General features: G+C 47.1%; 1 protein-coding gene across 1 annotated transcript in view; it reads right to left on the reverse strand.

Annotated features, from left to right (window-relative positions):
• The window catches only part of LOC143503130 (uncharacterized), a 52,890-nt gene that overhangs the window by 455 nt on the left and 26,078 nt on the right, over positions 1–26,357 (reverse strand). The window contains exons 5-11 of the mRNA XM_076995573.1: positions 25,481–25,708; positions 23,661–23,913; positions 22,285–22,448; positions 20,049–20,208; positions 6,180–6,359; positions 1,564–1,699; positions 1–1,388 (exon numbers count right to left, since the gene is read on the reverse strand). The exon at positions 1–1,388 is cut by the window's left edge and continues 455 nt beyond it. Coding sequence (XP_076851688.1) covers positions 1,351–1,388; positions 1,564–1,699; positions 6,180–6,359; positions 20,049–20,208; positions 22,285–22,448; positions 23,661–23,913; positions 25,481–25,708 — 1,159 coding nt within the window. The 3' untranslated portion in view covers positions 1–1,350. The remainder of the gene's footprint in view (positions 1,389–1,563; positions 1,700–6,179; positions 6,360–20,048; positions 20,209–22,284; positions 22,449–23,660; positions 23,914–25,480; positions 25,709–26,357) is intronic.

A 26,357-nucleotide genomic window follows, 5' to 3' on the forward strand; every position in this document is an offset into this window, starting at 1 on the left:
ATATGTAGCTCTCTGTCTCTGCTAGGTTTGCCCTTGTACATAGCAGTGCTGGTGAAGAGTGTATCCAGCGGGAGGGTGAGAGAGAGAGAGAGAGAGAGAGAGAGAGAGAGAGAGAGAGCGAGGGAGAGAGACAGAGAGAGAGAGGGGAGAGTGAGTGAGTGAGAAAGAAGAAAGTAAAAAAGTGAGAGAGAGAAAGAGAGAGAGAGAGAGAGAGAGAGAGAGAGAGAGAGAGAGAGAGAGAGAGAGATACATCCAGCAGCTCAAAACATTTCTGGTTGGAGAGGGTTCAGTGGCCACAGCAAGCAAAATGACTGCAGAGGGGACAGAAGTCCCAGACCATCTCAGACAGACCACCCCCCTGACTGACACACACACACACACACACACACACACACACACACACACACACACATACACACACATGCGCCCTGTAATCCAGCAGCAACTTTCACCCATAATGGCCACCCATAAAGAGAATCATCATCAATGAAAATGACAGGTTATTAAGATCCGATATTAAGCAATGGGCTTTAATAATGATAGGTTATCTATAAAACCTTTACAACCTGGTCCGGCACGAGAGCCGGTCGCCGTCTCTCTGAGCTGCAGCTACAGACACATGTTAATAAGCCCACAACCTTTAATTAAGCCGTATGTATAAGTAGGTTCCCATTAAGGCCTGATTTGTGGGCCAGTTCATTTCATCGAAGCACCAGCCAGCAGACACATACTCAATACAAATCAAGGCAGCAGGAATATTATCCTGCCTAATGATCTCCCAATACTGATATTTTATCACTGGCCGCTGATAAGTGACTTTTAGGATCGTCATTTCTCACACGGCGGAGACGGCAGCGCCGACGTAACGACCAGCATTTATTTCCTGATGGAATCATTTACATTACTTTACATTGTTTATTGGGTAACCGTGGCGCCCGGTGGGGCGTGTCTCGTCTGGGGCCATCTGGGGGCGCGCGGTTTCCTCACCTCGGTGTTTATGCTTATAGGATTTGTGGGTTGGTTACACCGAGACAAAATGTTAAAAGGGTTGTGAAAATGTGGATGTGAAGTATTTATGTGCGAGATATTTGTGTCTTTAGATATTGCAGGGAAAACATGGGCTCACCGCCATGTTTGAAACTGTTAATTTAATGTATCACTGCAGCCTCTGACATTAAGAGTGGATGGGCGTAGCTTTAGGAGACACACTGCCCCGCCCAGCACTACAGAGGAAGTGACATCACTGTGGTGCGGAGAACCTCTATCGTCTGGGGGGGGGGCGGAGGGGGCGGAGGGTCTTTAAGCACTGTTAACTCAGTGGCTACGGACCCTCGGTACCGTATCAGGCTCTCAGTCACTTGCTCCGACAGGTCCTACCCTGTTAGAGGCTGAAACACACACGCAGACCCACACACACACACACACACACACACACACACACACACACACACACACACACACAGAGAAATCCATGGCAAATCCAAACACCCACGCATCAGGAATTTCGGAGAGCAGCGTATCTGTAAATTACATGCCGTTCGATCGTTAGGAAGCAGCACTCACGCCACAGGGGTCTCCTCCACTTCCGCTCCCTGAGGGTGTGTTTGGGCCTCCTCCTGCCCTGCTCCGTCTCCTCCTGCTCCATCCTTTCACCTCCAACAAAGCGCTGAGCCTCCGCACAGCCCGGGTCCCCCGTCACCTGCAAGACCAAGAGCGAGCGACCGCAAACGGCCGAAGGCGAACTCTGAAAACGACCCCTTCGTTCTGACAAACAAACCTACGCGGCTCTTCGCGCCTTCGTCGGTAACGTGATACGCGGTGCTGAGAAGTACCCGGGTATCTGAGAAGGTGCGCGTATTCCCTCTGTAGATGAGGGAGCTCAGAAAAGGTGAAAAGCACTTTTTGAGCGGCGCGAGCCTGCAGGAGAACTGCTGCCTCCACCGCCCAAGCTCTCCACATGCAGCCGGTCAGGCTTACAGCTCGCAGGCAAACAAATCTACATGCAACGCGCACACACGCGCACGCAGCCAAGGACATCTTTTCCTCGCAGACACGCACAGCCACACACAGCCGAACACGCATGCACACTCGCGCACCCATACAGAGCAGATAATGAAAGGCGTTGGTAGAATAGATCACCTCTGTATTTCTGAAGCTTCACGACAACCCCATAGCACATGAACCGCGGTCTGCAGCTCTACGGCAGCAATCAACCACATGCAGGAGTAATTATGATATCGGGCCGGGGTTGAGGGTGAACTGACGCCATTTGTCTATTAACATAGCTTCGAGGTTCCTTCTCAAAGGTTAACTTTCTCACATTCTGAAAGCCGACCTGGGCCAGGGCGTATAAGAGGAGGTTAGTGCAGACGCATGGGGTGTACGCGGGGTAAAGGAAGAGCGCTCCTACTGGCGGATTTGAGAAGTACTACCCGACCCAGGGAGACACGCTAAATCTGACGGGCCCATATTGTTCTGTACAACTCACCTCCGGACACAGACGCAGCCTTGGGACAGAGGCTCTGTTCAATGACACAGTCATAACCAATTTGCAGATTCAAGATAATTTAGTGAAATCAAGCACTACGGCAGGTAGGAACAGGTTGGCAGATCATCGAAGTTGGGGAACATTTGTAATACAGAATCTGCCCCAATTCCAACCTTGCAAAAACTCAATTTCTTCCTTTAATTCTTTATGTCTGTCTGCGTTGCACATTAGTTACTCTCCACGTGCTGCAGAGGTCGAAAACATCCGCAGATCTCCCTCACGTAACAAAGCGTCTGTGTTAATGCATCCTGGTTGTTTGTTGTGTGTGTGTGTGTGTGTGTGTGTGTGTGTGTGTGTGTGTGTGTGTGTGTGTGTCGGAAAAACATAAATAATTTGTGTGAAGGTAATACTCAAGCTGTTGGAGCTTTAGTTGCGCATTTTTAATGGAAGTTTCACAGAAGAGGCGCCAGGCCTCGCATATGTTCCGTTCGGCATATGGGCTGGAGAAACAACACAGCCCAGTTGGCCAGAATGACGTTCTCTTACGCCGCAGACACTTAAACCGTAGCCTGAGAGAAAAGGCGTGCAGCAACACATAAAGCCACTGCTATTTTAGCGCAAAGCCTAATGAATCCACACACATTTACGTCCAACGCCATCTTGTTTCTACAGACGAAGCGGCAGTGCGCCCAATCAGGAGCTGAGTACTTACGTTTGCGTCCGAGTTCGAGCTGTTATAAAATAAAGTTCCGAGCCATTCGTAAGGTGGTAAACATCTGCTTAAATAACGGTTTCATTTCAGAAGCAATTTCTAAGTTTGGGTTTAACATTATCGTGGCGCAATAAAGGTAGGCTGGAATGACTAAACAGCCCCTTATATCCAGCACACGTTCAGCCCGTATGCTGAGGAGGCTTCTTCTTAAGCGTGCTTAAAAACAGCCTTCTCCACATTACGATAACGGACATGAGTTTTATCGGCCTTTAACACCGATGTCCCGGAACAACAGTCAGTATGTGGTGAAGAGTTTACGCCTATATTTAACTAAAAGCTTCGTAATAGCAGGTACTGTTTAATTTCTTCCTTAAAATAAACAAACAAATTTGTTCTTTAACTTCTTTAACTCATTCTGCCCCTGGGTAGTTAGGAAGAGATGCTTTCAACCAATGGTATAACTTATATTTACAGGTGTCCAACCAAAGAAGGCCTAGTTTATCCTGTCAGTACATATATTACCATATCACAGTGTCTAGTTTAATAATTAATATATATAATAATGAATTTTATTAATAATAAAAAAATTTTATGGTCATTCGTTCATTTTTCTATATAAAATGATGTCCTGTATGTGTGTGTGCATGTGTAAGGTTTGAATGCAGGAGCTCCTCAACAGTTCGTTTTGTCTGAGAGGCCATTATCTTAAATAAGAGTCATGCACTGCTATCAGAATACCATAAGCCACCACACACACACACACACACAAAATCAGCTTGAGTGTCCTTCATAGAGTAGGAAATGCCCTTTGGCTACTCCTATAAAGCCTTATAAAGCTAGTAATGTATATATTCAGGGAAGAGTGAATATGCAGAGCCATTTCTCTCTTTGGGGCTGCAAGATGAAAAGAGGCTTTTCACTCTTTAGGGCTGTGAGTTGCTGAGTTGCTTAAGGGAAGGTGAAGGCTGTGCTGTAGCCAGCCTCTGGGAGGGGTTACTCCTAGCCCTGTTGGGAGGTGTCTGCTCCTGGCCCTGTTAGGAGGTGTCTGGTCCTAGGAGGTGGGGTCTGCTCCTGGTCCTGTTGGGAGGTGTCTGCTCCTGACCCTGTTGGGAGGTGTCTGTTCCTGACCCTGTTGAGAGGTGTCTGGTCCTGGCCCTGTTGGGAGGTGTCTGCTCCTGGGAGGTGTCTGCTCCTGACCCTGTTGGGAGGTGTCTGCTCCTGGGAGGTGTCTGCTCCTGACCCTGTTGGGAGGTGTCTGGTCCTGGCCCTGTTGGGGGGGTGGGGTCTACTCCTGGTCCTGTTGGGAGGTGTCTGCTCCTGGTCCTGTTGGGAGGTGTCTGCTCCTGGTCCTGTTGGGAGGTGTCTGCTCCTGGTCCTGTTGGGAGGTGTCTGCTCCTGACCCTGTTGGGAGGTGTCTGTTCCTGGTCCTGTTGGGAGGTGTCTACTCCTGACCCTGTTGGGAGGTGTCTGCTCCTGGCCCTGTTGGGAGGTGTCTGCTCCTGGCCCTGTTGGGAGGTGTCTCCTCCTAGCGACTGGATGAGGGCTGTTGGTGTTGGGAGTGCTGAGGCAGTGAGGAGGTGGCTTCAGCAGCATGATGGTTCTCCCTCAGTCCAGCTGCTCCTTGGTTGCAACCGATTCAATTAGGTGCAATTCAGGGGTAGAATCAGGTGTCACCGATCTGGTAAAACACTGAGCAGGGTGCAGCGTCAACTGGTCTGTTCTATGGGGTAATGGTGACGTGATGATGTTCCACAGCTCAGCACAAGGTGAGGATGACCACATCTCCATCGTGCTGATGCATGTGTACATCTGTGGGGCTCTCTGGTGAACAGCTGCACTGTTCAACTCTAGAGCTGGTTATTATTGCCAAAGCATTCAAATTCAATTCATACAAATTCTCAAGACTGGAAACCTCTGCAGACCAGTAGTGCTCTCGGGTCACTGCTTGTCTCTCCGTGTTACGTGTGTGTGTTTGCGGTGCCATGGCGTTGAGTCCTACGTGCTGACAGATATGGCGTGTGGCTGCGGTACCGTCATCACTCAAAAGACTCGCGATCCTCCATTAAGCCGAGCGTCGGCCCTGCGAGCGAGACGCAGACACGCGCCCAGCATAAATCTGCCGCTTTTGACACGCAAGTTTTAAAATATTAATTTTGTTGTGCTGATGCAGGTTGTTCTCGAGGGGATGAGAGTTAATTCATGTGCTTGCAGTTGTTACCGCGTGGAATCCGTGGTACATTTAATTAGACGGCAATCTGGCCAGCAGTCTGCTCGGTGCTGCCCGACTGGATGCAGTAATGTGCAGCGCCGTGTGAAAGTGAAGCCGGAACACGGGGGCGTTCGGGAACACGCCCCTGCTCGAAGCTCGGAGCTCAGGGCCAAGGAGAGGGGCTCCGGCACTGGCTCGGGGGGGGGCGAGGAAGACAGCAAAACTCTTCGCTTAGCTCTCTTTGATCTGACTGACGGCTCCGCCCCCGGGCCGGACAGTCCTGGTGCGAGGGAGAGGAACTTTCACATGGTTTATTTTCTTCCAGTCTCCAGTGGAGGGGACGGAGAGAGGTGTGGTCAGCACCAGGGTAGCTGAGGCCGTGTTCGTTTTCTGGTGACCTGCTCCTCATCTCTGTCCCGCTGTCTGCGTCAGACCCCTCCCACCTGCTCCTCCTGAGCCGCGGAGCAGGGAGGAGGCTTGGTGGGGAGGAGGAGAGCGCGAGTGGAGGTGGTGGTGGAGAACCGCGTACTAGCGCCAGACCTGGGGAGCACGCGACCTGCTCTGACATCACCTCACCCACTTCCCGAAGGCCTTGATAATTAGCAGATTAGTTGAATCAGGTGCGTTAGAGCGGGAAAAACAGAACTATATGTAGCCAGCAGCCCACAGGACATTAGTAGTGGGGTGTGTGTGTGTGTGTGTGTGTGTGTGTGTGTGTGTGTGTGAGTGTGTGTGTGTGTGTGTGAGAGAGAGAGAGAGGGCAGGCCCACCTCTATGATAGCTCCATTGGGCTGTCTGAGGAACTGTCTGTAGCGCTGACGCAGGCCACTGACGTACAATGTGTAGATGGACACATGGGTGCTCTTCTCTCCCACTGTGGAGGCCACACCCCCGGGGGGCGGGGATGTTCCTGGCTCCTCCTCCGTCCAGATGTATTCATGCACTGCCACCTAATGAGAAACACCCCTCCCTGCATTAGATACCACTCTCTATCCATACCAATGATCAAACAGCAGGAGACTAACAGTCCAGACGGAGACAGGAGACGGGCGGCGGGTTTGACGGGAGGACGAAGGGTCTGGGCGAGGGACAGGAGTCTGGACGGGGAAGGTGAGCCACCCCGTCTGTGCCCACACAGTCAAAACAACAGGGTGGAGGAGTGAAGGGCTTAGTGCCGCATACCTGCACAAACGCTCACTTTGACGCAATTACCTGGCCCTACCTGCCACCACAGTTCAGCGCTTTCGGAGATGAATCAAATCCCGAGTCAGTTGACAGTAATCCCCTGTAATTTACCACTGTTCTTCAACCTTTCTGATGATCCCCAGCGCGCTGAGGCAGGAATGCAGGGTGGTGGAGGTTGGGGGGTGGAGGTGGTATCGGGTTGCCAGATTACTCACCCAGACCCAAACCTGGTCTGGCACAAAGAGCACAGCCTCAGAGAAAAGGCCTTTAAATCCAGGCCTTAAAAGAGCAAAGAAAGAAATGAATGATATCACCCCCTAGCCTCTTATTAACATGGATCTCAAACTCTGGCATGTCACTTGAGCACACAGGATTATTCTGCCCCCCCTCTAAAAAAAATGGGGTAAAGCAAAACTTAAAAGTTTGAGAATCTCACTATATCAGGTGTGCTGGAGTCAATTAAAGGGATAGTTCATCCGGAGATGCTAACACTTCAGTTTTCACATTAGCAGAGTGAAAACTAGCGGGACGCGACGCCTTGCGTGGTGGCGCTACCATCCGCCTTTTATGGCCTGAGATTATCCCGCGTTGGCTGAGCTATCCCTTTATGGTTACCACTGCAGCACGTATCAGGTGGGACAGCTGTGATCTGAGTGGACGAATCCTTGTGGTGGCGCTTATGTGGGCTACACAGCATGGTCTGAACCTGTTACATGCCTTCCCGCTCTAATAGGAGAATGCAGGGAGCAAGCCAGGCGTGTAACATGTTATATAGGTCATGGGATTCAGAGGCATCGGAGTGTGAAGATCACGGCGCCTCTTGGCCAGGCCAGCTAGCTTACACCCAACCCAGGGCTCCATCATCTGCCCTCCTGGTAAAGTCAAATTCATATGCTAGACGTGCACATAAACAAATACACACACACACAGACAAACACATTTACATAAAAACAATATACTTGGCCGGTAATACATAAAATATGAATGCAAGCCCCTATTTTCTTTTGTACATTTAGTGTCAACGCAGTGGAGAGCTGTTCAGCCCACGAGAGTCCAGCACAGCCATGTGGCCAGGCTGCGAGGTCATGTGACCTGCTGCTCCAGCAGCAGAACTGGACCAGACTGTGGATGGAGGACACCAGGTGCTCTTCTCCTGAGAGAGGGTCTGGGTCGGGGACAGCAGAACACACCAGCATGCTGGGGCAGGCCTGACATCAGCTTAGCAAAGTGCAAGAACTCATGTGCTGCATGAGTCACTTTCTCTCTCTCTCTCTCTCTCTCTCTCTCTCTCTCTCTCTCTCTCTCTCTCTCTCTCTCTCTCTCTCTCTCTCTCTCTCTCTCCCACCCCTTCGGTTTGTTTTCTGACCCGATCCTCCTCCAAAACCTTCTTCTCCCTCTCATCTTTCCCATCACACTTGCACCGCGTCTGTCGGGCCTTTGACGTCCTCAGCGCGGCTGGAACGCGGCGAGAACTTTTTCGGGTTGCACTTTGAGTTTATAAACCCAAGGTGACCCCTTAATTGGTTCGGTAATTACAAGTCCTCTGAAAAAAAAAAAAAGAAAACAACCCAGTGAAGGAGAGAGAAGGGGCAGGCGGGGTCAGGCCGGAACATCTCTCTAATTTCACCGCGCACCACCACCAGCACGGTTCTCCCGCTACCTACGCGTGTTGCCTAAACACTGCCCACCGTGGCCCGGAGCACGAGAGTCATTACCCTGCGTAATTAGACACCTCTTAAGTACAGACAGCCCGGAGAGAACACTCTCATTGTGCACCATCAGAGGAGACTTCTAAAGCCATCAGAAAGAAATTACCACGTAAATTAGAAACACTCCCCTTTCCAAGTCGTTCGGCGTGCGCCGGCTAAGCTGGTCTCAGAACAGTCCATGCTGCCTTTCCCACATCAGAACCCTGTGTGGTCTCCATGCACACGCACGGGCCCATGGCCAATCAGATCTCACATTGTGCTGTGTGCGGTTTTAGAGAAAACCAGTGGCTTCCCAAGGCTAGGAGACTCGTTATGCAATAGTAGCTCAACTCTGGGACTGTGAGGGAATGTTGCTAGCAGTTACTGCTTCAATCAAATCATCTCACCTCATCCCTCTGCTGAGATTGGAGCTTCCGCTACAGTTTTTGCAAGGATAACATAATGTATACATACACATAGACTCATACACACACAGACTCGTACATACACTCATACATAGACAACATGGTATGGTTCAGTTGCTCTGTGTTTTGTTGCATAATGGATCTTACATTAATTCATTTATATAAATGTAATAAATCAATGGGTGTTAGCCTGGCTTGGTTTGTGCGTACATGCGTGTGTGTGTGTGCGTGAGTACATGCGCGTGTGTAAGGCGAGTGTTTTCTCCACCATTGTCCCAGACCCACTGGCGCTAAGTGACTGATTTAGACTCGATGCCTGGGTGTTCTCAGAGACCCCATCTGTGGGTTAAGCAGATAGCATTCAAGTGAGCTAACCTAATTCCATCCAATCTAGCCTGGATTTATCGTGGGCGTCTGTACGCGGGGATCTGATAGAGCCTGTATCAGTCTCTTTATTTGCATCAGGAGAGGCAGTCGCTGCTTCTTTGAGGCCTATAAACATCGGAGCACGAGTCCTGGCCCCAGCATAAATCCCGCATTTCCCAGGCGTTACGGCAAATGCGGCAGACGGCCCGCGCATCCAGGAAGTGGAAATAAAAGCGGGGGGCAGCGCTCCGGTCTTGCCGAAGCGGGCCTGGGCCCGGCTAAATGAGATTACCCGACTCCAGATTTGCAAAAATGGATATCGGAGATTCGATAAGTGTCGCGCAGGAGTGCGAGCGTCTCCCGTGTTGCAGGCGCGAGGGCTGCGTGCGCTTCGTGCCGGCAGCACGCAGACAAGCTGGTCCGTAATGGAGTCGTAATTGTGGCGGTGAAGGACAATACGAGACTGGTGTGGTTCATAAAATACGCTGTAAGTGCATCAGGGGAGAAAGTGATGGCGGCGGGCCAGACGGTGGGAACAGTGTGCTGTATAAACACAGTGTTAAGAGCAGAAGGGCAGGACCAGGAACAAAAAGCACAGACAGTAAAGAGAGGAGAAAGGAGCTGCCAGCTATCAGTGGCACTGTGTGGGGCAGCTTACACACACACACACACACACACACACACACACGCACAGCCTATGTTTATGACCGGTGTTCACCTACAGGAAACTGGTTTGTAATCTTCTGAATTCACTTTTTAATAATGTCAAGTATCTGAAAATAGTGAAAACCCTGACCTTTCCTATCGATGCCATAAACCAAGTGAGTAGGAGAAGGAGAGGGAGAGAGTGAAAGAGAGAGAGTGAGTGAGTGAGAGGGAGTGAGAGAGAGAGAGAAGGGAGAGTGAGAGAGTCAAAGAGAGAGAGAGTGAGTGAGACAGTGAGTAAGAGAGAGAGAGTGTAAGAGAGTAAGAGAGAGAGAGAGAGAGAGAGAGAGAGAGATGCCCTGGCCATCCTTCAGAGAGATGGAGGTTTGTGGGCCTAAGCCCAAGTTCATCCCACTCTGAGCACTGTGAGTAAGACAGTGGCATCATTACAGGACCCACTCATCTGCAGCTTTCGCTATTAGCCTAATTTTACCTCCCGTCTGCTTGCACTTTGGGCTAATTAAATCTCTCCCTTCTCTCTCTCCCCATCTCCTTCTCTAGTCATCGGGATGACAAATAACGCCATGCAATTTTGGCACATTATTATGTATGAAATGTGAGGAATAATGTATTCCACTCGGCTGCATATCTCTAGACTTGCGTGTAATGAGCACAACAGCAAAGTCAAGTGCGTTTGCAAGCACGTGTGTGTGTGTGTACGAAGTTCCTCACCTATGTCTTTCTCTCACTCTCTCTGGGCTTTTTTTGTCCCTTTTCATGAGTATGAGCTGCTGACCTTGGAGCCCAGAACCACCCAGCGCTCTACACACTTTAGACTAGAGACACAGAACCACCCAGTGCTCTACACACACTTTAGACTGGAGACACAGAACCACCCAGTGCTCTACACACACTTTAGACTGGAGACACAGACAGAGCAGCATAGCATCTGGATCCGCCGGGCTCCTGGTTCTGTCCCGCTTGGCTTTAATTTACAGTGGGGGAAAATAATTAGAATCTCACTTTTACGAAGAGTGGAGTGAAAATGTAAACAATGCTTCCCTGCGGGCGAGTGCTTCATCACACTGACAGGTGCATTTGAATGAGTCTGTGTGTGTGTGTGTGTGTGTGTGTGTGTGTGTGTGTGTGTGGTGGACAGGCTGGGTTATTTGTACGGTACTGGCACATGGCAGATATGGTGCAGCATGGTTCGGAAAGGCAGAGTTGGGTCTTTGGTTTCGTGAGCCAGCCACAGTCAGTCCAGACCAGCAGTGACCAGAAGGGTCACAGGAGCCCGTGAGGTCAGGAGGGGTCAGGAGATAGCAAGGTGGAGAAGAGGATGCCAACAGTGCACACAGAGATACACAGAGACAGAAGGACTGGCAGGGACACAGAAACATCAGAAGTTGCACTAAGACCCAAACATAGTCTCAAATGTACAACAGTTAAACTCACAGTTTCTCACAGTCTTTTAAATACCAGAATTGTGTTTCTGTTCATGCACACAAAACTGGCAGTATATGACCACACACACACACACACACACACACACAAAACACACACACACAGATTTGCAGGACTTGGCTAAATGACCATGGAGTGACTAAGTCTCAGTAGGCCACTTTCTCTTTGATGAACAGACACAACTGGGCTTCTCTGTGTTTGTGTGTCTTTGCGTCTTTGTCTATGTGTAGACTTTGCCTCATAATAACATTTATATTTTTGACTAATAATAATTTCATACCATTTCTATGAATGGGAGATACCTCTCTATATTATTAAAATGCAGAAGGTTGAATTCCATCCAAACCAGGACCTTACCCTCAACCGGAAAATGACTTTTATGAATGAATGAATGAATGAATGTTCAACTTATATAGCGCCTTTCTATATACCCAAGGACGCTTTACAATTTTAACACGGATACAACTCATACACAACCAATCACACACCGGCGAGAAGCGGCAGCGGCGAGGTTTTATTATAGAAAACCTGAGAAAATACAGGCTTTTATTATGTGGCAGAGGAAGGAGAAGACCATCAAAACAGTTAGGATCAGAAACAGAACGGGACCCTGTAGCTCTTCCACTGGGCTCTGGGACTGCTGTGTGGAGAAGCCATCTGCCTCTGATCTATGGGTACGGCTTTAAATGGAGCTCTTATCAAGAACACAAGAGTGACAAAGAATTGGTGAGAATATTCTGAAAAATAAACCTAAACAACAAAAAGGTCTGACTTCAGACTGAGAAAGAGGATAGAGTGAAGGAATGGGTAAGAGTAAGAGAGAGAGAGAGAGAGAGAGAGAGAGAGAGAGAGAGAGAGAATCCAGGCTATAGCTTATCTCACTAAGGCATCTGCATAACTCCCTGTTACTAATCTGCTTTTATAACTGCTTTAAAGAGCCAATTGAATCCACAGACAGGTGTGTGAAGAGATCCACCACTCAGCAGCTTGGCCCGAGCACACCTGCAAGAGATCCGCTCTCCAACGTTTGTTTGTTTGGAGAGGCTGACGGCGAAATGCTTTTAAATTAAGGTTATTTCCACACATTTTGGATGAAGGTCTTTGCACACCCTTGTCTGCTAATGTGGCTGGCACAAACGAAAGTTCCACTGACCCTGGAGAAAAGGCACACGGATGCTCACAGAGAAGCTCGACAAAATGATGCAAGATTTCTCAGCTGCTCTACAGCACAGCAGGTCTTATATGCCATGTTTATCTTATAGTAATAATGACATTGGTTAATCATAGTTAACTGTAATGTAGTTAGTTAATTAGTTAATGTAGCTGATTAATTAGTATTATTGTTGTTGTTTAGTTATGAATAAACAACAACATGAATATGTAAATGAGAATCTATAGAATATATAAATATGTAAATCAACATATAGATTTGATAGTCATCTAATTTAGAAAACACAACCAATCACTATTAAATCAAATATATAGTATGCAAAAATGACAAAGTCTATAGCTGCTGTACAGATAGTTGACATTTCTGAGCTATCCTGAAAGATTTAGTGAGTTCAAATAAAAAAGGAATTTCAGTATTTTCTTCTACTTCATGGAAGCATATGTATTGTTTCAGAATACTTGACAAACAAACTGATGTGAGTTAATGTAGGAAGACACGGAGACACCTGGTGCTGGCGGAGTGAAGATGTCCCGGCTTCCTCTCCTGTCTGCTATCTTTAAGGTCACGGGACTGATCAGAGATTAGAGACTCCTCTACAGCAAAAGGGGCGGTATCTGCTCCACACAGTACACAAGCGTAATCACTGCCCCTCCATCCCTCTGGGCAGTCGCTGAGAGCCAAGGTCAAAGTGTGTGAGGGGGGAAGACAAGAAAGAGAAAACACACCACAACTTTCATATCAATCTAGTGCGAACGCAGGTTGGGTTTATCTGCACAGTGGCAGAACTTTTATCGTTGATTTTTTATTTGACCAAAACTCCTCGTCTATCCCTTAATACGAAGTAAAAAGATCTTCTTCCTTAAAGATCCCAGCCACCCGGAATGTCTCCAAAGAGCAGTCGGTCCTCCGTGGCCTGTCCAGCCTGTCTCCTGTCCTCCACATTCTGCAGGAGTGGGCCGTGAGCGGGTCAGGACCCGTACGCCTCTCAACATGTGCACTCAATTCTGCCGCTTCCAGCTGCCGGTGTTTTGACAGCTGACTCGACGAGCAACATATTAGGGTGAAATTAAAAGAAACGTGGATCTGTGACAGAGCAGCAGGGCTAAGAGCTGTTAGTCGTGGAAATCAAAGCCTTGTTCTTCCCCACTGCCAACATTATTCTACCACAAAATGTTACAGATCTCAATAAGCTAAAAAGAATTATTCAGCGAAGTGACTTCTGATCCCCAGAACAGCCGAGACTAGTCATCTATTAGACTAATAGCATTATCATTGAGATTCTTTGCTGAAATTATTTAAGATGAAAAATCCAATGTAATATTTTCATTTTTATGCTCACTGACATTATTTCAGATGTGTTACATGTCCTAATCTGGATAAAGAGACACCATAAAAGAAATGAAGGAATAAAAGGGTCAGGATTCTCCAGACCAGGAAGAGAGACATCCTGTGACTGCAGGATGACCTCCGGAGCACTAACACAATCAGACAGGGATATAGTGTCAGTGTAGGGGAATTCCTCCGCATCTCTCCCTCTCTTCCCCCTCCTCTCTGATTTGGCTTGCCCTCTCTCTCTGTGTCCTTCCCTCCCTCTACCAGTGTGTCTCTCCCTCTCCTGCTCTCTCCTCCCATCCACCCCTTTAACTGCTGTTCAACTGACGTGCTTTCACACACTGCTGCCCAGCAGACATCAGTGACCTTTTCTTCATGACGGGGCCTGTCCCTTCCACACCCACGTCTCATATTGAGATGCATGTGATGGCGCTGCAGCCTAGCCATGGCCTCGCTACTGCCACAAACCTCTCAGACCTCGCTACTGCCACAAACCTGTCAGGCCTCACTACTGCCACAAACCTATCAGGCCTCACTACTGCCCCAAACCTGTCAGGTCTCGCTACTGCCACAAACCTGTCAGGCCTCGCTACTGCCCCAAACCTGTCAGGTCTCGCTACTGCCACAAACCTGTCAGGCCTTGCTACTGCCACAAATCTGTCAGGCCTCGCTACTGCCACAAACCTGTCAGGCCTCGCTACTGCCACAAACCTGTCAGGTCTCGCTACTGCCCCAAACCTATCAGGCCTCGCTACTGCCACAAACCTGTCAGGCCTCGCTACTGCCACAAACCTGTCAGGCCTCGCTACTGCCACAAACCTATCAGGTCTCGCTACTGCCCCAAACCTGTCAGGCCTCGCTACTGCCCCAAACCTATCAGGCCTCGCTACTGCCACAAACCTGTCAGGCCTCGCTACTGCCACAAACCTATCAGGCCTCGCTACTGCCACAAACCTGTCAGGCCTCACTACTGCCCCAAACCTATCAGGTCTCGCTACTGCCACAAACCTGTCAGGCCTCGCTACTGCCACAAACCTGTCAGGCCTCGCTACTGCCACAAACCTGTCAGGCCTCGCTACTGCCCCAAACCTATCAGGCCTCGCTACTGCCACAAACCTGTCAGGCCTCGCTACTGCCACAAACCTGTCAGGTCTCGCTACTGCCCCACACCTATCAGGCCTCACTACTGCCCCAAACCTGTCAGGCCTCACTACTGCCCCAAACCTATCAGGCCTCATTACTGCCCCAAACCTATCAGGCCTCACTACTGCCCTACGCCTATCAGGCCTCACTACTGTCCCAGGCCTGTGAGGCTTCACTACCGCCCCATGCCTATCAGGCCTCATAACTGCCCCAGGTCTGTCAGGCTTCAATACTGCTGCAGGCCAGTGAGGCCTTATGACTGCCCCAGGCCTGTGAGGCCTCCTGTAACTGAAGCTGCGGCTCTCAGCTCCAAGGTAAACAAACATTTTCGGAAGTGGCTGCAGAGGGTGGGACTGCGTTGTGGGGGTGCGTGCAGGTGCCTCCCACTGACCCCGTCCAAACCGGGGCAGCCCCTCCCACCGAGCCCTCCAGCCTCACCTCTGCCTGTGTTTGTGTTCCTGTTTTGGGTTCGCTTTCAGGGAGTCCTGCGCTCATTGTTGGCTCTGGAGCCGGAGCCGCCGGTCACGGGCTGCCAGTCAGCCGGAAGATTTAGAGGAGCGTGTGGAGCTACTGGGCTGGACGGCCCGGCCCGGCCCGCCTCCTCATCTGGCTGTATGTGCTGCTAAAGTCGGTGACATGAGGGTGCAAAGCAGCGGGTGCGATGGAGCGTTTCGTTGACGTGCACGATGTTCACATCGCTCAGGTTCTTGTAATTTTGTAACAGTGTCTGTAGGCTACCCCACCGCCACACAAGACAACACGTTGTAAATGGAGGCTTATGATGTGAGCCATGCAGCAAGTGCTAGACTGAGGCCACAGATCACAAGGAAGGGCTCACCTATCACTCTCTTAATAATTCATAAGAGAGGGGGGAGACAGAGAGAAAGAGAGAGAGAGATGAAGAAACACCAGAACAGTCTGCTCATCATTAGCTCTCCAATCTGCAGTCTGCCTCCCGCGACAGGTCCACACCCCCCACCCCCCCACCAACCACCCCGTCGCTCCAATCCGTTGTTTTGCAGAGCACCTTGGGTGTTCCCGAAATTCCGCCCGTGGAAACACATTAAGGAGAGCCGCGGAGACAAACGGCACGGCTGTGCACAAATCTTGATGCGATTTCGCTTGCGAAAACATCTCGGGGGCTATCAGCGGCCATTAGCACAATCAATGTCACCGCGAAGTTTCTGGTGAATTACGGCGCAGATTAGAGTTGCGCCACGTGGCCTGCTCCGTCACTGTCAGCCGGGCAGTGACAAAACAGTTTGCGTTACCTGCTCGTGCGCGGCAGGCATTAGTACCTCCCTCCCAGGTACAGTAATCAAGAAGGTGACGGCAGACAATTAATGAGGTCCATCTGCACCAACGCCTATACATAATTAATGCCCTCATTACACACATGCTATGATTTTAGGCCCTGCTCCCTCCTCCTCCTCTCTCTGTCTCATTCCCTCTCTCCCTCTTTCCCTTCCTCTTCATCACTCCTTCTGTCACTGATCAACAGCTCCGTGCTGATGCTTACAATGCAGGGTAGGAACGCAGGAAACGGCGGGCATGAAGCTTGCCTTCGTCGCACAGACGCGCCGCCTTGATGGCAAACACATTCTCGCAGTTTGTTAATATGGGAAGTTGACTCGATTTAAAATATGTAAGGCATATTTCAAAACATTTTGAAAATCTTAATGCAAATAGACAATTGAAATTTTTTTTGCTTGATTTAATAACCAACAATTTTTTCATGCTTGGCATTTGTGTGTTTCATGTGTAGACTTACTCAGCAGTCAGATGCTAATAGCACAGTGTAATATCTTAAAGTAGGAACAATAATGTTGATTGCATGGCCTGAAAGAATCTGAGCCATATTACAAAGGTAATTAAAGAGTAAAAAAAATCAGATTAGGTTTTATAATCGCTCAGTGAAAATTACAAGTTTGACGATAATAACGCCAAGCTATTTGAGGGTGTTATTGAATGTGGATCTCTTTTTTTTTATTATTATTATTTTATTGTTTTAATGCTTAAGGGAAACAACTACCATTAACACTTTACTACTGTTTACTACTGTTATGTATTTACTTCTTCTGTGTTAATCTGTATACTTTAAGTGCTCAAATAAAACTAGTGAAAGATGCCAGGTGGTTAAGGAGGGGGACTTCAATTGAAAAGCAGTGTTTAATCTTCATTTCTCTGTGTGGTGCTGTAAATGTAGAGGTGCATCCTGGGATAAATGGCTTTCATTGTTGTAGTAATATTTATGGATTACACAGTATGTTATTAAAATACGCTCAAATGTAAGTGAAATAATGAGGGTTTTTTGTTTTGTTTTGTAATAAATTCTAGGATGTGAGTTCACTTTCTAACCATTTCACTTTTAAAAATAAATTAAGATCAAAACATTTGAAATGTTTTTGATGTACAACACCTAGAGAAGTCGTGTCTTAATAAGTCATGCAGCTCAACGTGTGAATGAGATGACCCTCTACAGAACGTTCATTTAAGGCTCAATATATTTCGCCTGTAATGGTGAGCAACTGTTAAAACGCATCCCCAGGCCTCTTTGAATTTACAGTTGTATGTAACAACAGTGTTAATAACAGTAAATATAAATACTATTAATCATTTGTGTATTGTATATGATATTTGTGCCTAACAAGAAACATTTTTATCGATGCTGTAAATTTCTTTAACCTGAAATATTCCATTTGTGGTGACAGACTGACTGAAACGTATGTTGTGATTCATAAGCTATATTAAAAAATTCTAGTTCACTATAGTATAGCAGCTTCAGTTAGTTGTGTGGACAAACTAACATGGACGGCTCGAAGCTCAATTCCAGCACATGTGTTTCAGCTCATTCAGTGCTTGCTAATTAGCTCATGACTCCCCTAGAGTGGGTCTGAAACCCGTTGGTTTAACAGGGTGTTGAACTCCTGTTCTGGAGGTTCATAGGGCCACTGTGGGACTGGAATTTGACTCCACGCTCCATAGTGGGTAACAGTTCATCACCTAAAACACCAATAAGCTGGATTCATGTTGTATTAGGATCAGTAAGAAATATCTTATCCAGATTCACTTGGCTACATCTTTAAAAGTCAGTTTGAATTCATTCACATCCTTCACTCAGTACGTGTTAAAACAAATAAAACACTTGTGAAATGTTGGTTTAGGTAATTGTACATGTTCTTGTTAATCATTACAATGTAAAATTTATCCAAAATAGTGAATGCAGGGTGGCCTAGAAGTGAAAGGCTAAGATATTATTTAATTTTTCTATTAGAAATACGCTGCTCTGAGTTGGTCTATTAACATACGGCATTCAGAAGGGCCTCACTGAAAGTTGAGAGCCTTATCTAAATAAATGATCCGATCAGTCAAAATGACTACAGCTAAGGTGTTTTTAGGTGCTGCGATGGAGCGGACGATGTTAAATCCTGCAGGCCCGCGATGGTGCGGTGCAGTTTGGAAGCGTCCTGTAGCTGTGTTGCTATACCTAGAAAGGGGCGGTTTGCTTTGCTTTCTCCTTCTCCTGTTCTTTGCTAATGAAAGCCTTGTTGCTCCTTGTTATTAAACCCAGGCGTCTCTCCCTCTCCTATATTAATTGGGTCCATAATAAGGAACACGTTGGTTTCATTATTTAATTGCTAGGGCACGTTTGGAATACAGTTTCTGAAATGTATTTTTAATGAAAACTACTACATCCTGACCTAATCATATCAACCTTCTCCTATCTAATTAAGGATGCAAAAAATCATTAGAGTTGCAAAATATTAGTTTCAGCTTTGTCTCACAGCTTCCTTCCCTCGCTGCATACATTTTTTCCATGGTGATGATAAATAGTTAATGAGGTAAAAATGACAAAAAATTTGCATGTAGGCAAATTAGTTTAATAGGGATATGTCTTTGCTGAGTTAGGAAAGTGACCCTTTTTTGCATGGAGAAATTGCTATAATAATTATGAAATAATGGTTCGGGCCGTCTTATTTAAATGAAAAATCGCCTGGCTGAATAATGTTAAAAATCGTGCAATGCAATAACCCTAAATTTTCATCATGCTGGCAAATGTGTTTAATGTGTTATCATTTTATCAGTTCAATAAAGGCAAATTAGGGCCAATATGAGGAAAGCAGTGATTGTTGTAATTCCGAAACAGAAGTCTGCAGCTCAGCTCTGTGTTGGGGAGGACTAGTCTGGTAAGGGCTTGTGGGTAAATGAAAGCCCTCTTAGCAGAGGCATTCCAATGTTCTCTGAATAAACGAATCAAATTAACACTCAGACACAAGCACTGAGACTCCTGTTCATAAAGTCTGGGCAGAGCAGAGCCTTGGAGGAAGCAGCTCTGCTCTGCTCAAATAAAGACTTGAGAGGGAACTTTACTTCTGTAATAGCAAAGTCAGTCTAAAATAGAGACCTTCCAATAGTAAAGTCAGTCTACAATAGAGACCTTTCAATAGTAAAGTCAGTCTACAATAGTGACCTTCCAATATGCATGTGCATGTGTGGGTGGGAGATGTGAGATTACATATGTACACTGAGGTCTCTGCGTATGTCTTTGTCAAATAAATGGTATTTTATCAGTACCTTAGAAACTTTCCAATAATTCCAATTATATAATACAATATAAAGACCTCTTTAAATTTGATACATTTTAAGCTTTTTTTTCAAATATTACTAAGAAAACAGTAATTTGAAATGCTGTACCTTCTTACACCTAATATCTGGGCAATGCACTGTAGAGACCCCGATGCCACAGCTAATGGTGAACAGCAGGAAGACCAGATGAATGTGTGCATGGTCTGCATTTCATTCATCATTACACACAGCAAAGCCAAGAGAATGCGTCCAAATACAACGTCTGCTTTAAGAACCAGCATCAACTGTGTTTAAAATACAATTACAAGAAAGTCCATTTGAAAAAATACAATCCCACCAAAGACGTTCTTGCTCACATATTTTAGTAGGCATGAGCTATCAGACAGCAATCTGGAGATTTGGCATAGTCAATCTATTTGATTAATATAAAGCTATTCTCTAGATAAAGCTATTCTCTAATATAAATCTCTAGATTTTTAAGTCAGCCAGTAGCGGTGTGAATTTAAGAATAAATCTGGGAAATCTGTTTGCAATCATTCTGAAAGCTCTTTGACCTGAATGCTAATAGTAAGCATTATAAAAGGTAACAGTGAAGTGGATCCTAGATTAGTGAGCGGATCTAAATCTGATCACCTTTCGTCTCTCTCCGTTGAATCCCCGCCATTGCTCTGCCTTCTTTACGATGTAGCTGAGCTCCTGATTGGACACTTCAAAGTCGTCCGGGATGAAGAACGCCCCCTCCGGGCAGTGGAGACGGTGGTGCACATCCAGGATTCTGCCGTCATTATGCAGTCTGGAGAAAAGAAGGAAAACAGGATAGATTATTTGGAAATTACTTAATCAAATCTAGGAGTATTTTGACTTGAATGAATAATCAAGAACAGTTATGGTTTCATCACTCATTACATACCCGCTTTCAACACAGAGCATTTCTGTGGGCAATGTTCAACATCCCACCACAAAATCCTCCTTTAATCTTACACACCAGTCACAACGTTCCCGTCCTGTCACTGTCGATGCCATTAACGCGTCACCATTCATGCTCACAGTTAGCGTGATAAGCTCCAGTCGTTGAGGTCGCACAGTCAGCCAACGCCAGGCCGGCATGCCTGCTGTAGCCAGGAGCAGCTTGGCTGGACTGATTGAATCCAGGGCTTCTGTTTAAATCCAGCTTGAATAAAATGGACGTGACAGTAGTGGAAGTCGCAATAGCAGTTGGACTAACGGCTTGAGCGAACCGGTCTCTTGGATTTCTGGAAGAGCTAAAGCTTGTGAAAACTGAGTCTCCCTTCAGCTGTTTCTCAGTGCTTGATCTCATTAGGTGACTATGAGAAACAAGTGTATAAGAGAGCAGAAGAAAGTTCAGTCTTTGCCCTGAGAAGAGGCGTCTGCTCACAGGCCACGTTCCTTGTGTGTGCGATGTCTGCATTTACGCATGCAGCAACTCATGACCAGGGCAGTGGCAGTACAGGCAGGACAGAGCACCTATGAAACCAGGAATCTCATGGGGGCGCAATGTCAGACATCCTCCACTTCACACAACCCATTAATCAACCAGCATGAAGGAAAAGCAAAACAAACCACTGACCCACCGTCTCTTAAAACCTCCCTGACTTCCGACCACGACAAAGGTGTCCAGCGCAGCAAAAGGGTAACGAGAACTCGGACGAGCATCACATGACAGGCAGAGATGGAGCTCTGTGCAGTCGGGCAATGGAGCATACTGACGTCTGCTCTCTGCGCACAGCCGGGACAAGACCTGCAGTCCTGACTCACAGGCATGAGGAATCATGAAGAGAAGCCCGCGATGGATGTCATGATCACATCAACACAAATGTATGTAAATATGTGGACGAAAATGAAGTGAATACACCTATTTCCAAGATTGGATTTAGTCCTGTTCAAAAGATTCAGACCGGCTACAGAGCCAGAATAATCATGCATTTAAGTAATAATAATAATTTTTGTTTACATACAGTTGTCCACAACAAAACCTATAGGCCCACTCACACAGGTCCTGCCTTCATGAAGGAAAATAAGCTCTTTTATGCCTTTATGATTGACAGAGGCATTGTTGTCATCACTCTCCCACACCGCACTGCATTTAATAGTGTAATTTACAGATTATTTATTTCCCGGGCCTGTTAAAATGTAATTAAAAACAGATAGTGGTTCATTCTATCTATACATGCAGCTCCAGGCAGTATTATAGAAATAGGTCAGCCGTGTCTTGTGGCAGCCAATAGAAGCGCACAAAACCCCAAGCCAAGCTGGGCCCTGTGCAGGCCTGCAGCCTACATTCAGGGATCACCCCTGGCCCCACCCATAGCCCCACCCCTAGCTCCTCCCCCAGCTCCAGCCCCAGCCCCTTCATTACACCTGCAGAGCCTATGACCCTCTTCCTTTGATCCTGGCCATAACTCGATCTAATACCAAGAAGTGGAGACACGCTTGACCCTTCTGAGAAAGAGCAAATTTTTGGTTGGACTGGACATCGACTGGGAACAATGTTTAATGGACCATGTCAAGATTAAACAGACTGTGGAACATGACACAGACTGGGGACAGACAGGAGAAGACTTAGACTGGGGAAAGCTCTGTTCTGAAATTAAAAAGAGAAAAAAATGGTGAATGCCTCTCTAAAAAAGCCAACAGCACTGGGTCCTAATGCCACCTGTGTTCCCACAACCAGGAGGAGGAGGAACACTACAGTACTGACTCCAGTGGTTTGTTCAGAACTGACTGAATAGGTCCCACCCAAAACCTCCTCTCCCTGAGCCAGACATGACCGAGCAGAGGAAAGATTTCAGCGTGTAGCGTGTCCGGTGAGCCGGGGGGGGGGGGGGTCAGGCGGTGGGGTCAGGCTTACCTCAGCAGGTACACGGAGAGCACTGTGACGGACAGCGTGAAGTGCACGGCGTAGAGGAAGAGTGTGATGAAGATGCCCGCTACGCCCGACTGCTCTATGCGGTGAAAGTGCCAGTATAGTTTGGCAGCATCGGCCACTGGTTCTTCTGCACTGTAGGACAGATGCTGGTAACACCAGATACACACACACACACACACACACACACACACACACACACACACACAGCGTTAATTATCTCCTCTCGACAGAGTGTTAAAACATGCACAGTAAAGTGATTACAGTATTCCACTGTGTTGGTAAAACAGACAGACAGCATGGATCCCCATTAGAGTCATAAGAGAAAAAAATGAAAGTTTCCCTCAAGTTTATAGACACACTACCATAAGTTCAGTAGGACCAGGCAGGTTTCCTGCTGCTTCTGCATGAACCAAAATTCGTGTGGACTCCACATCCACTGTACATCTGACTGGAGCTCAGTGTCTGCTGTGAGATGACTTTATGTGGGCCTTTTGGTTTACCCCCCCCCCCCCAATCACTTCCCTGAAAAGTCTGTTCTGTGCTAAATGCAAACGCTCATTGCTGTGGTCTGACCTGCCGTCAATATGCTCGACTGCCTACCGCCACACCGCCGTTGCTAAAAGAGTCTGTGACATTTTCACACCTCTTTTTTTGCAGCTGTATATGATTTGGTAGGACGGTAGTGTAGTGTGGGATTTGATGGTAATAGGGTGTTAAACCAGGACAGGCTTCCAGTAGGGAGGGTAGTAAGAAATGTTCTTAATATAAGAGTTGTGCATAAATCAAACTGCAGATGAAAAATAAATAAAATGTAAAATTTTGTTTTCATTAGATGAGATCCAATATTAAGGAACCAATATTTAGAAATCAGAAATCCATGGACAGATCTTGTTCAGGTCAGAGGGTGTTTATGTGTAAAAGGTTTCTGGGTTCTTCAGTATAATTTGTGGCTCTACACAATGGGAATTAAATAATGACAGCATTACCAACAGTTCTGCAATCAATTCTGCAATTAATGGTGAATGACACTGTAAATGAACCCCTTGATTTCTTTAATGCTGCAAAATCCAAAATTATGTTTTTGCATAGTCATTAACTGTATGCAAATTTTGTTAATTGCATTGATTGAATAAGTAACCTTAAAACTGGATTCAGAAATTGTCTATTATGAGTCAGTTCCAGTGCTTAGAGAGACCATAACTTGCATGCATAACTATACCTTATCTTCTGTCATACATGCAAACAGAATACACTTACATATTAGATTTATATCTAAATATTTTTTCAGTTTTTATTTGTAATGCCACTTTGTAACAATAACGTTTGCTAAAGTGTGCACGTTCTGTTAAGTGACTTACCCCCAGGCCCGCGTCCACGGCGAAGACTGCCACAGGGTCAAGCACTGTCCACACTGCTACAGCCATGATCAGCTTTGACAGGAAGGATGGCGTTGAGCCAAACGCTCGCTGACAGACCCATCTGATCAGAAGCAGGCAAAACGTAGCTGCGTTCAAGGTCAAGGGCCCCAGCACTACCAAGAGCATCTCCTGCAGCACACTCAGAAGAGAACCCTGGTACACCACATCCACCGTGTGGGCATGGAGCCGAAACCTAGGGGGGGGGGGGGAGAGGTAGGGAGGGAGAGAGGGAGAGAGAGGGAGAGTGAGGGGGAGAGAGAAGGAGGGAGAGAGAGAGAGAGAGAGTGAGAGAGAAACTGGTGCTTTGCTTGTTACCATGTTTTGTAGATATATCTGACAATCAGCATATAATTTACACAGCTACTGTACAACAGAGTTCTCTGTTTTCTTTAACAAAACAAAATGTGTGACAATGTGAAGGTGTGTGAGCTGAGGTGTGAATGTCCTGGCTCAGTTAGCAGAAAGCCTCTTAGATCTCATTTAAAATGTCTGCCTGTTCATTAATTCCCTTCAGCTTGTGGAAGCCAGACAGCTCCACCCCCATTACACCTATAGCTCCACCCCCCATTACTTATATAGCTCCACCCCCATTACACCTATAGCTCCACCCCCCATTACACCTGCACCAGCCCATTGGAGTTCCTCTCAGTGACTGGGCAGGAGCTCTGTGCAAGCTCTCGTGCTTGGAAGTGCATTTGGGCCTCACTGGGAGATTTATAGCAAATGCATCCTCGTAAAAACTTTGCACAAATGACTGCCAGTCATGCCATTCTGCTGGTAATCTAAATAATCTAAAGCTTCAATACATTTCCCTACATACATCACTTAATTCAGAGTTTAGGTACAAGCCCTGCATGGGTGAGTATAAATTGTGTAAATATAATATAAATACATTGTAACATGCAGGAATCTAATAACCAGACTATATTTTATTAATGTATGATATGGTCTGTGTGGTTATATAGGCTTCCAGTCTTCTGTCAGTCCGCCACCCATGCGCTCATCCCGGAAGGACAGGGCCGGACGGATACGTGAGCCCCTTCGTCCCCCGCTGACCCGCTCGCTGGTGTTCATCCCAACCCCCCCCCAGCGCTCCATCTCCGTTTCCCCACCCGCACGCTCATCCCTCTCCGCTCCACCACATTCTTCTCGCCTTCGCTCAGTCTTTTTTTCCACGGTTTAACGTCCACGCTCGTTTGGCCGCTGTAAAAGCTGGCGTGGGAGCGTATTTACCGAACCTCTCCTAGACGATAAACCAAATCAACTCCATATGCGCAGGGCAACTGCATGTGACTGCAAGTTTTATGACGAAACCCTGTTGACAAAATAACACGTGCTAAATTCTTTCCAAATAATGTCCGTTCGGGGGACGCGGCTGTTGAGCTCGTTGGACGGGCCGCACATGCAGCCATGAAAAGGGCGGGATGGACACGGACGTTGTGCTGAAGGAACATTGTATCATTGTATGTGTTCAGTGTTTGTTGTAGGAGCTTACATGTGAAAAGGCATCTACCCTAATCTCTGGGTGTGTAGAGGACTCATTTCTGAGTGTATAAATATTTCTTGCTTTAAACAGATGCATTTCACACATTTAGTGGTCATACACCTGAAGTAAGTATAACCATCTCTGTCCGTACTAGATATCCACACCCGTCAGTCCAGATATCCAGACCTGTCTGTTTAGATTTCTCTCCCTCGCTTTCATGGTCAGTGTTCTCTTTATTCACACTGGCTTCCAAACAGCTCTGTCTCTCTCGCACCTGTTGACAGGTACATCCTGGGCATGGAGGTACAGCCACTGGCTGAAGTAGTGCAGGTAGAGGCGGGGAAACCAGACGAGGGCGACTAGGGCCAGTTGGAGCCGGTTACAGCGGGGCCGTGGACTCCAGGACAGACCCAGCTCCCCCGGGAGCAGACGCCTCACCAGTCTCAAGCGTGTTCCTGGACCACAGCACCTAGTGTGGGGGGAGGGACATCCACCCTGAGACCTGGGGACGACACATATATGGACTGTACACACCGGCTTAAACATACATGCACACACACACACACACACACACACACACACACACTAAACTAAACACACTAACACTAAACTAGACTAAAGTTCACACAACCACATCCTTTTGTACACGGTGGCTAAAACGGATTACAAACACAAACACAAACAAAAACACATCCACTCACACACAAAGTAGTTCCTAGAGGGTGAGGTCCAATTCTCACAAGGCAAATACACTCTTTCAGCACATTTTTACTAAATGTACACAAAACCACAATATGGTGTAACTCTGTCCCTGAGTCTTTGGCACACCGAGCCTCAATGCCAAGATCATCTAAATCTAGATGAAGATCTCCACGTAAAAGGCCCCATTCAGACCTCATCCATGTCAGAATGTCAAATCTGTTGCTGCCTGTTCCATCTAACGAGAGAAGACCCCAGAAGCCACAGAGTGGCTATCCCAGTCCCGCAACCATTACGGCCAATCCTGTCACACCTGAGACTGTCATGTTTTAAGCAGCACATCTGCAAATAAATGTGCATATTCTTTATGACTCCTCTTCCTGTTGGACCAGCTAACAAAAGATAAAAGACATAAGAACACTGTCCTTTACATTACCGCACGATGGGCCAGG

Source organism: Brachyhypopomus gauderio, unplaced genomic scaffold (genome assembly GCF_052324685.1).
Source record: "Brachyhypopomus gauderio isolate BG-103 unplaced genomic scaffold, BGAUD_0.2 sc217, whole genome shotgun sequence".
Lineage (NCBI taxonomy): Eukaryota > Metazoa > Chordata > Actinopteri > Gymnotiformes > Hypopomidae > Brachyhypopomus > Brachyhypopomus gauderio.